General features: G+C 33.9%; 1 protein-coding gene across 2 annotated transcripts in view; it reads right to left on the bottom strand.

Moving 5' to 3' along the window:
• LOC111516694 (probable multidrug resistance-associated protein lethal(2)03659) overlaps positions 1 to 12,103 on the bottom strand; it is a 231,046-nt gene that overhangs the window by 176,862 nt on the left and 42,081 nt on the right. For both annotated transcript variants that reach the window (XM_074179379.1, XM_074179373.1), the window contains exon 2: positions 8,583 to 8,748. In XM_074179379.1, the coding sequence (XP_074035480.1) occupies positions 8,583 to 8,656 (74 nt within the window). In that variant the 5' untranslated portion in view covers positions 8,657 to 8,748. The remainder of the gene's footprint in view (positions 1 to 8,582; positions 8,749 to 12,103) is intronic.

Raw genomic sequence — 12,103 nt, 5'->3', positions numbered from 1 at the left:
CATTCTTTATGGCACAAAATACATTGAATTGCCATCTTTCTTGAAAATCCCTTCGACGGACAACATGGGGATTTTCTGGCGCCCAATAATGACTGTTGTGTCTATTGAAAACTCCATTTTTTATGAACTTGGCCTCATCTATCCATATGATATTGTCAAGGAATTGTTCATCCTCTTGAGTCTTGACAAGTAACCATTCAAAGAATTCCACTCTACGAGGTAAATCAGGCTCTTTCAAATGTTGGACACAGTAGAACTTATAGGGATGCCATTTATGCTTATTAAGAATTCGACAAATTGTCACATTTGAGTATCCCAAAACTGTTATACCATTGTCATCATCATCCACTTTAGTCTTCTTACGAATGATTTTTGGACGGAAGGTTCCATTCAACCTACAGTTTTTTAGTAGTCGATTTATCACATTATTATTCGGCTTCGGAAGTTGTGGATATCTTTCATGTTCTACTTGCAATTCTATTGCGCTCACCATAAATTATTAATACATTCAAGAAATCTTCATTACTGTAACCTAATCTTGACATTATTCTATTATAATTGGTAGCTATCACAATCAGTCAAAACCACCAACGAAAGTCTGACGTTAAATAATTGGTTTATTCATTTTTCCAAAGCGCACTATTAAAAAATATTAATGTGTACTGCTTTACGTTAGAGACCAATACCTCAATGTATACAAATTGTAACTTTTTCTAAGGTAGGTACATACCAATTTCGAATTGACTGATGTGAGACAGTTAATAAACTGCATCAAAAAGAAATATTACTAAGTATAAAAAAAAATGTTGAATATTCAAAATAAGTGATGAATTCAAAAAAACGAGCAAGATAACCACGTCAGTTTCCGTTTGAAACAGTTTACCTCGAAAACGGTTCAAAATAGAAATAGTATTATCTGAACAAAGTTGATCTAAAATTGGTTATAGAGCTCAAACATATTGAAATATACAGGGTGTTCCATTTGAAAAAATTGAGTTCAACTCATTTTTTCATGAGATCAAAGTATCTGCATTTTTTGAAGACCCTGTATGAGGCAAATGAAAATATGACTCGGTGTGAAGATCCTCACAGTATCACTCCACTCCATTTCAAATTTGATCGTTTTAGTGCAGGAGAGTTCAAGATTATCAGCATTTATAAAAGTTCATGTTTGGTAAAAAAAATATCGAAATTAATCTATATCTTCTAAACGGTAATAGATAGGTATAGGGAAATAGTATATGAATTTGTTGACAAAGTGATAATGAATCATAATATGAAATTATATACGGGGTGTTCCATTTGAAAAATCAAATAAGCCGCTACTTTATAGTAGAAGCGACAACGCCGCTTCGTCTGAAATATTTTAGGCGTGTTGGTCATATTGATTTATGCATACTGTGAAATTTTCAGGTTGATCCGTTAAATAGTTTGTCAGAAACGTCTAATTAACGCTCATCATGAAAAGCCCTGTATAACGATCTACCAAATGAATTGAAACAACTAAACTCATTATCTTTATTCAAGAAGAAGCTGAAGTTATGGCTGATTTCAAGATCAAGAATTTTAACACATCGATTAGTCGATATAAAAAATACATACCTACTATGATTGATATTGAAGTTAAAAGCTATTTAATATAATTTCTTTCACACACACACAGATTTATCTGTGGAAATCTGAGGCATGCCATAATCACATCAACACAAGTTATACTTTCCTGATTTTGATGATCGCGCTTGCCCCATATTTCATGATCAATTTATGACGTAAGTATAACGTTTGAAATGATTTTTTTGTACTAATTATCCTTACTTCACAACTAATTATAGTTACAATTCGTATATTCTACTGAATCCTCTCAATTTTATCGTTATGATAACCTGAATAGTAATTTTATTTTTATGGAATTTTTGGTAATATCATTTAGTATTATTTCCTTGGAAAAAAAATTATATTGTTTACACTTTTTTTGAACCGTTTCTGTATTCTTATTTTTACCCTTGTTTTCTTTTCCATTAGTTTGACTGTACTTCGTTTGATTCGTCAACATCACACCATAATAATATTTCGCCACACAAAATCTGATAATTTTTTACGAACAAACATTATTATCATTATTATCTATTCGCGGGTAGATGGCGCTGTAAGTAACCTCCTTGATATAATTCGAACTCGCTTTACATATATTTCTTCATTTGAAAAAAGTATTTTTTTTTCATTAACAGGCGCGCCTGCTTTCCTATTTGTAACCCTCCTTTGAGCGCTTGTTGCCTTGGGCTTGGTAGCTGATTTTCAGGCTCCCTCTCCGGCTGATTGATCCCAAAGTTTAGATAAAATAAATATAGTTCAAAAATACTAAAAAACACGCTTTTATATCATACGAAACTGAAAAATAAATTTAAAATAATAATAAGTTTTAAAAAATGGACGCTTTATGCTATATTTTTTGTAAATCAAACGCCCGTCGCTTTTTTCACGCTAATACTTGTATTTTTTGTTCGTTATCGTTTTATGCCTATTTAAATAAAATATTTTTAACTTTTCAGTTCGATGTTGTTCAAAAGCGTGCTTTTTAGTTTTTTAAACTAGATTTATTCTATAGTTAGTTATCTATAGTTAGTTATGGTGATATAACGAAAAATAAACAGGTCATTTCTGATGAATTCAATAAACATTACAGTGAAATAGGGCAAAAACTTGCTGACAAAATCCTAAAACTCGGTTATTTTAAAGACCAAACAGTTGAAATCAATGAAAATATGTTCTTATATCCCACAGACACTGAAGAAATTTTACGAATTATACAAAAACTAAAACTAAAAAAAAGTCCTCGACACGACGGTTTTACTGCAGAAATGTTGAAGCATATAGCAGATTTTATAACAGTCCCTCTTATCCACATAATTAATAGTGGCTTCGAAAACGGAATCTTTCCAAACATTTTGAAAACAGGTGTTATCAAACCGCTCTTCAAGAGTGGTGATAAACAAAAATCCCAAATTATAGACCTATTATTTTGATATCACACATAGCAAAATTTTTGAAAAAATAATAAAAGAAAGAATGACACATTTCATGAAAAAACATAATATCCTGTCCCAACAACATTATGGATTCAGAGAAGGAAGATGCAATATTGGAATTGACGACTCATATCTACAAATCACTCGACATCTCCAAACCGTCACTCTGCATTTTTATTGACCTTTCCAAAGCCTTTGATACTGTTTGTCATACAAGGCTTCTTGAGAAACTGGAAAAAATTGGCATGCGGGGTAAGCCGCATGATCTATTGAAATCGTATCTCTCAAACCGTAAACAAGTAGTCGATATTGATGGTGCAGTAAGTACACCAAGGATGATTACCTACGGGATTCCCCAAGGTACGGTCTTAGGCCCTCTTCTGTTCACCATCTATATAGACAGCCTATTGAAAATGACCTCTGAAGGAACTATTCTGAGCTTTGCAGATGACACAGCAGTATTTTATAGTGACGATACACGGCAACAACTAAAAGTGAAGGCGGAAAAAGATTTCAACAATATTAATAAATGATTTTTATACAATAAACTTACTTTGAATGCGGAAAAGACCAAATACTTACCCTTCACCTCCTATATTAACAATTTGCCGAATATGGGGCCATTGAATATAAACCAGAATATATCAATTCCAGAAGCCAGCTCCATTAAATACCTCGGTATAAAAATTGACCGACATTTGAAATGGGATTTACATATATCGTATCTCACAAATAAACTTCGAGGATTCATATCAAGATTCAAACTGAATTTCACTAGTTTGGACTTCCATTTTCTACTATATAAAATGATTTGAAATCCCTGAAACAAGTAAAAAGGAATAATTAAAAAAAAAGAATAGCTGAAGATAACAATTATATTAAGCAAACAATAAACCTGAAGAAGCCCACAAGAAACCTCGAGTCTGGTTGAGATATGTTGACGACACCTTCATAATATGGAACCATGGGAATACTGAACTAGACGCCTTCCTGAAACACATCAACAGCGTGAGACCTTCCATCACTTTCACAATGGAGAAGGAAATCCACAACGAATTGCCATTCTTAGACGTTTTGGTGAAGAGGACCGACACTAAGTGGGAAACATCTGTATACCGAAAACCCACTCATACGGGACAGTATCTGAACCACGAATCCAACCACCATCAACCGACAAAAAGAGGAATCATCAAGACTCTAATAGACCGTGCTTTTGGGCTCTGTAATACAAAGGAAGGTTTCGAGAAGGAACTAGACATCATCAAAAATGATCTTCAGCGGAATGGATACTCCAAAGCGATGATAGAGAAGACTTCGGCTAGAAGACAGCAGGAGCCTCGCAAGGAAGAGAAGCCGTCACAACCAGTGCTTGCACTTCCCTACATCAGAGGATTATCGGAGAGGATAAGAAGAATTGGTTCCAAGTACAACATCAGGACTTGTTTCAGATCCGGTAACACTATCCGTAGCAGCCTCACGAAAACCAGGCCCCCAAACGCGGACTGCGATTCCAAGAATTGCATTTACCGGATACCCTGTGAGTGCGGAAAATCCTATATTGGTGAAACTAAGAGACCATTGAATGTTCGCATTGCCGAGCACAAGAAGCACATACAGCGAGGAGAAACCAGCAAATCAGGAATAGCAGACCATGTTTGGACCCATCAACACAACATCGAGTGGTCCCAAGCTGAGATCTTGCACAGAGAGGAACATTGGTTTAGAAGAAAATTTAAGGAAGCCGCATACATGTTGTCCAACAACGTATTCAGCAAGGCCAGCGTAGAAATATGAAACATATGGAAACCCATCATCAAACGAAAAATGGCCAACTCCCGCCAAAACGGTCATCTCTCACGGAATCAGTGAAGCGGAAAATGGAAAGCAGAGAAAGTGAAAGTATTTCAACGACTTATAAATAGTCATCTCTCGGAGGAATCAGTCCAGTCATCACCCGAAGACGATTGTAGATACCAACAATCGAAACGTCGTGAACTAACTTGACTTGGAATCTCTACACTTTTTTATTATTTTCTTTTTTCATTCCTTTAATTTTTATTTATTCAATTATTATATTTTTACTTGTAGGTTATTTCACTATCATTTCATTTCAGGTTTATTGTTTGCTTAATATAATTGTAATCTTCAGCTATTCTTTTTTTTTAATTATTCCTTTTTACTTCTTTCAGGGATTTCAAATCATTTTATATAGTAGACAATGGAAGTCCGAACTAGTGAAATTCATCACGAAACATTGTCAATCACCTTCAAACAAAGATTCAAACTCTTGAAAGAATACCTTGATATCACCCATTTGACAACTGTGTATTATAGTTTAGTTCAGTCCCAACTTTCATACGGCATAATAGGATGGGGAGGAGTAAATGACACACACTTAAATTGCCTCAATATTGTACAAAGAAAAATTCTTAAAATCATCTTGGGCAAAGGAAGGATGTATCCAAGCGATAATTCATACAAAGAAAGTGGCATTTTCGATGTTAGACAACTCTATTGCCAAAAAATGTTGCAGAAAACATATAAAAATGAAATTAAAATAACACGCTCGGATCACCCATACAATACTATGAGGCAAAAACATAGTGTTGTTGTTCCGAAATGTATCAAAACAGTGGGACAGAGACACTGCAGCTATCTATAGTCCGTTCATAATTTGTTGATAGCTCACTGCAAGTTTGCCCTCATTAGAGAACTGAAATACAGAGAGGACAGCTAATATGATATAATAAGAAAAACCAAACTAAAACTGGCAGTTTAAGATGTTTTCGACTAACCCACCTTGTATCTGAAGAAATACAATACAGCTATAAAACTTTTAATCCGATTATGTAGGTATTTTGAGTGGAAATGAGTGACCAGTGTCGTAGAGTATATGATCAAAACATTAGTTACTTTAAATAAATAAATATATTAATATTCTTAAACTGTAGGTACTATAAACTGTATTTTTATTTTTAAAAAATTTCTTTATTTTATTCAAAAATAATAAGTTACTTGCAATTTGTAAAAGATACATTCATTTAATTAATACCTATTTTTAAATGATATAAACTACGATTACTTATAAAACTATTCAAATTCAAAATAAACAGGATCATCTTCGGAATCCGAGTCGTCTTGCAGGTTAATAATTAGCGGTTGTGTCTCTACAGTCGCATCAATTATATTGTCAAGATCCCACATTTTTTGTTCTTCTTCTATTGCATGTCTTACTGCATCGCGCCAATTTTGTTCTGTAATATGTTGTAAAGACTCATATAACAATTCACGTACAGCTTGTATTTTATATGACGTATTTTTTCTAGCCACATAGCTTTTCATTTGTGCCCAAATGAGTTCAATTGGATTTAATTCGCAGTGGTAGGGTGGAAGTCTAAGGACTGTGATGTTTCGTCTTTCCGCCATTTTGTCAACTACGTATTTCTTGAACTTAGATTTGTGTTGCCGGGCAATTTTTAAAAGTTCTGCTTTAACCATTCCATCTTCGTAAGGCAGGGACTTATTCCGCAGCCAGTCAATAATATCCTGTTCCTTCCACGCAGTCGTTGGAAGTCTTTCAACTAGTCGTGAATGATGAGGTGCATTATCTAATACTATAATTGAGTTTGGTGGTATATGTTCAATCATCTGCTCAAAATACTCTTCGAAAACATCAGCTGTCATCTCCTCGTGATAGTCTTTTGTGCTTTTGGATTCAAATTCCAACAAACCATGCTTAGCAAATCCTTTTTCACTGCCAATGTGAGAAACTATTAATCTACTGCCTTTACCAGAGGGTGGGGAAATACCAGTAGACCAACCTTCCATAAAGGCTTGCCTGGAGCTTGATATATTTTTATCTGTCCAAATTTTTGTGAGAGTATGACCTGCGTTTACCCACGTTTCGTCCTGATAGTAAATTGGCCTTCCTTCAGCCCGAAATTTTCGTATAGATCTTAGATACTTTCTTCTCCAACATATTATCTCTTCCCGGTCAATCAAAAGTGATTTTCGGTCTGATTTCTCCCACCGGAAATTTAATTCTTTTAAAACTTGCCTTAATTTGGTTCGTCCGACATGAGGCAAATCCGGGTCGTCTCTAACTTCTTGTAAAATTTTGTTTAAGTTGGGTATTTCTTTTTTGTAAAAAAATTCGTGAATTTTCCTTCGAATACCATTTTTGGCAAATTCATCAATTTCAATAGGTTTTCTCCCCCTCTTTAAGTATTCGTTTGTATTTGGGTTAGCTATACCTTTTTTTTTTCTTTCTGATAGAAACCTATATATTGTTGACTCCCCTACGCCCGTCATGTTGGCACAACTCTTGATTATGTTCTGAACAGTGTTTGTGGGATTCTGAGAAACCAGAGCATCGTGAACGTTCAAAACAATAGTCTTCTCTCTTGGTGAATAGACAGACTTACTGACTGTACGCAACAGTACCAGTGTAAAACTTGATGATGTTGATGGTGATGACGAAGCCATCGCAAGCAATCAAACAAAACAAGCAGGAACGAAAGGTACGTATATGTTTGTAGGAATATGAAAAAAAGTTACTCACGCACTGCACAAAATTCGCAAAATAAATATTAGAGACGTTAATTACTGCCGTAGACGCCGAAACACCAACGAGCCGTAAATTAAATGCGATTAAAAAATGTACTAAACCAAAAATTATTTTCGTTCGTAACAACTTCACCCTTTCAAGGCAAGTTTCGAATATAAACTGAAGCTTTATATTTAATAAATAAACACTTCAGGAACCTCCGCCTATGATTTTACGAGTTTTACGACCGTTTTATGACTTGGGCCCTCATTTTGTGCTTTCGACAAATTATGAACGGACTATAGGTCCAAAAACTTGGGATTTACTACCTAAAACCATAAAAACTAGTCAAAACTACGTTAAGTTTAAGAAACAAGTAAAAAATTGGCTAAATAGTTATGACAGAGATATATTCCAAAAAATTATTTTACTGTAAAAACTGCAAAAATTCAAACCTGTTATAATTTATAAGTTTTAACAAATTGTTTGTCATATTCAAAAGACAATGACATATATCTCTAATAAGACTCTAGATGTGACTTTTTACCGACTTTGATATTTATCTCATGTGATACCTTGCATAAAACTGTCGCTAACCATCTATTGGTGATATTTAGATAATTTGTAATGTGATATATGTATATTATGTTTCACTGAGATTTCAAACCGATCGTGTTATTCACTTGATCTGGATGCGACGCTTTAACCGACTCGACTGTGATATTTATATCATGTAATATCTTGCATGAAACTGACAACCAATCATTGTGATATTTTAAATATTGTATTATGTGCTACATGTTCAGTGATGCCATTGTTTATTTATGCATCTCTCAAGCACTACTGATATATTCAATATTGTAAGTTTTTGATAAATAAACATTATTATTATTATTATTATTATCTTCATTTTCCAAAATTTCAAATCACTAATCAGTTGATAAATTATTCTTTCTTATCAGTCGTATATTTTTTGTGATAGGAAAAGTAATAGGCAACATTCCACTCACCAATAGGATACTACGGATAGTATATTTGCTCCTTCCCTAGGATTTGGGTTGTACTTTTCTGTAGCTGGATCCATTTTCACCGCACCACCTCTAAAGCGATCCAAACTAACTCTGGCTCATTCTTCGGTTATCATTAGTCTCTGCCGTTTTGACGTAATTTCCATCACTAGACAATAGAAGGAATGTTATCAAAGTTGTTGAACAAATATCAGCAATGATATAATTGATAACGAAAACAATGCAAATCTTGATTTTTTCATGTCGAGATTAAAATGTCATCCTTTCTAGGTAATTTATATTGATATGCTGGGTGCAAGTTTTTAAAGTTTTAACTAGATTTTGGGAAGCTAAATACACTTATTGAATGAATGAATCAAAGAGGTTTTTGTATTGAAGTTTATAATTTTTTAAATTCTTGCAAAGCGCTTTCGACTTTGGTCATCATCAGTTGCTCACCTGAAAGTAAGTGATCTAATTAAAGATATAGTTTTGTGGAAATTAAAATTTGCAAACATTTTTTAAAGGTTGTGAAATTTGGAAAACTGTTTATGATCACTAACTTGTCAGGCAACAGGAAGTATCACAATGAGTACATGACACCATTTGTAATATTTGACTTATACAGCGTGACTCACGGTCGATGGTAGGTTAGACGTTTCTGGACAACGCAAAGCATGATTTTTCTGAAAATTTCACCTCTCACATTTCCTTACCTGTTCTATCGATCTAAAATATTTTCAGCATTGCGGCGTTGCCACTTCCATCAAAAAGTCCTAGCAACTTAATTTTTTCAAATGGAGCACCCCGTATATTGATACATTTTTGGAATTGCTCTGGTATTTTAATACTTTTTTGTTAATAATGTCCTATACCTATCTCTACCTGTTTTCGAAAAAAAAAAAGAAATTGTGCTAAATATGGTCCAAAACATAGCCTTAATTGAAATTAAGTCCATCAGCACTCTCAATTCATGAAAAGTTGATATTATGATGATAGTTTGGACAAACTCGAAATATTCAAATAACAGCAAGAAATCGACTCCATATCATACAGGGCGTGCTAAAACTACTATTATTTCCACTGTGCATAAAAGTAGTCAAAAGTTCATTTTTTCAAACGAAACCCCCTGTATATTACTCGGTAAATTGAAAGATGGTGAGAAAAGCTTCAAGATGATATATCATGTCCCTATACTTAAATCGTCAAGTTTTCTCAATAAAGTCACTTCTTCAAGAAACATTATTTTTTTTTTAAATTTGGATTTAGGTAGCAGTGGAATTATCAAGCTTATAGCAGTTCGGTTACTTTTATAAGTAATTCACAAAGAGTTATCGATGGTGTTTCGAATCATCTTCCAAAATGAAAGCAAATATCGATTATTCAAACGGAGTTCTTATGAAATTATTTATTGTACTCATGAACAAAGTGATCAAATCATTGTCAGGACGTGTAAAAAATTCAACGAAATGTATCCTGAATTAACACCAATGAATGAGAGGAAGTTTGTAAGGTTACAAAATAATTTCCTTAACTATGGCTCAAAGTTTCCAGGGAACAACTGTACCAAAAATCAGTCATTTCTAGGTAAAAAGTGACATTTTGTGGGCTAAAACGTGTGAAAGTACAGACAATAACAGAATGGGATGATTCAAAATAACAAAATTGTAAACAAAATATCACATTTTCACAATAAATGCTCAAAATATAGTCCATTACATTCTAAACACTTTAAAATGTTTTTTGTACGCGACTTGTGGTTGCTTTTCCATTTCCTGGGGATCCAGATCTTCAATACTCCGCACTATTCGCCGTCGCAATTCTTCTTTGGTAGGCAGTGGAGTACTCTATACCCTTTCTTTCAAAACACCCCATAGAAAAGTCAAGTGGCGTGATATTGGGTGATCTCGGTGGCCAATCCCACGGCCCTAAACGCCTAAACCAACGATCGTCGAAGAGTTCGTCAAGTTTCCTGGAAACTTCCTGGGTGGAATGAGCTGGCGCTCCGTCCAGTTGAAACCACGAATTCCTTTATTCCTCTAAAGGCAAATTTTCAAGAAAACCGGTTACAGTCGTCCTTAATATTTGGAGATATCTCTCTGCATTCATAAATGAAAAAGCTAATTTTATTGTTCTTCAGAATACAGAAAACATTCAGGTCAAATTTTTCTTGAAAACCCATTTCTTTTGTAACATGAGGCTGATCGATCAGCCCAAAAATGTTTATTCCTTCTATTGAAAATACCATACCTCGTAAATTTTGATTCGTCGCTCCAAATTATTTTTGACAAAAATTCCCGATCTTCCTGTGTATGAATCAAAAGGGATTCACAAAAATGCATTCTACGTTCGAAGTCTTCTGCTTTTAGAGCTTGAACTTTGGTAAATTTATACTGATGCATTCCGTGATTTTTCAAAATTCGTTGTACTGAAGCATGTGATATACCTAAATCTTTTTCTGCACTGCGAATGGAAGCTTCTGGATATACATAAAAATATGCCAAAACGTTAACAGTATTGTCCTCATTTAAAGTAACAGATTTTGGTAATGTTGAAGGCGCTTTTAACATGGAGCCATAGTTAAGGAAATTATTTTGTAATCTCACAAACTTCCTCTCGTTCATTGGTGTTAATTCAGGATACATTTGGTTGAATTTCCTACAAGTTCTGGTAATGATTTGATCACACTGTCCGTGTATAATGAATAATTTCATAAGAACTTCGTTTGAATAATCAATATTTGCATTCATTTTTGGCGATTTTTTGAAACACTGTCAATAATCATCTATCAATTAGTTATAAAAGTCACCAAACTGTCATAAGCTTGATATTTCCAAGGCTACCTAGAAATCAAATTCTTTAAAAATTATTTTTTGTACAACTGTTATTGAAAATCTCTTTGATAGAAACACTTCAATCAGAACACCTACCAAAAAATTATTTAGAAAAGTTCACACATGCAGTTCGTGCTATTGGTAATATTAAATCCCTGTGAAGTTACTGACGATGACGAAGTAGTATTCAGTCCAACTGTAGAAAGTCCTTCATAACTAACCAATAATCCTCCTTAAAATAACGGGAGTTGACGTATGTAGTTGTAACATATGCCTTGTAATCCAAAGATCGTGTGTTCAAATCCCACGGACCCTATAATTTTTTTTATTATCAGCAGTAACGTTATACAAAAAAATGTGTGTGATACATTTGTTGAAAGTGATTTTATTTTGCTCGTGAGTTTGCTCCACTTGCTGACGCTCGTTTTGCAATAATCCCCACTCACAAAAGAAAATGCCACTTTCAACACTTGTAGGTATAACGTGAATAACTATTTTTCCACAAAAACGGCTTTATTAAGAAAACTTGACGATTAAGGTATAGGAACATGTATATCATCTTGAAGCATTTTTCACCATCTTTCAATTTATCGAGTAATATACAGGGGGTTCCATTTGGAAAAATGAACTTTCGGCTACTTTCATGCACAATGGAAATAATAGTAATTTTAGCACGCCCTGTATGATATG

The sequence above is a fragment of the Leptinotarsa decemlineata genome, unplaced genomic scaffold (assembly GCF_025532065.1).
Source record: "Leptinotarsa decemlineata unplaced genomic scaffold, Ldec_3_MD MMD2_P_RNA_scaffold_14, whole genome shotgun sequence".
Lineage (NCBI taxonomy): Eukaryota > Metazoa > Arthropoda > Insecta > Coleoptera > Chrysomelidae > Leptinotarsa > Leptinotarsa decemlineata.
This window is presented reverse-complemented; position numbering and strand designations above follow the sequence as displayed.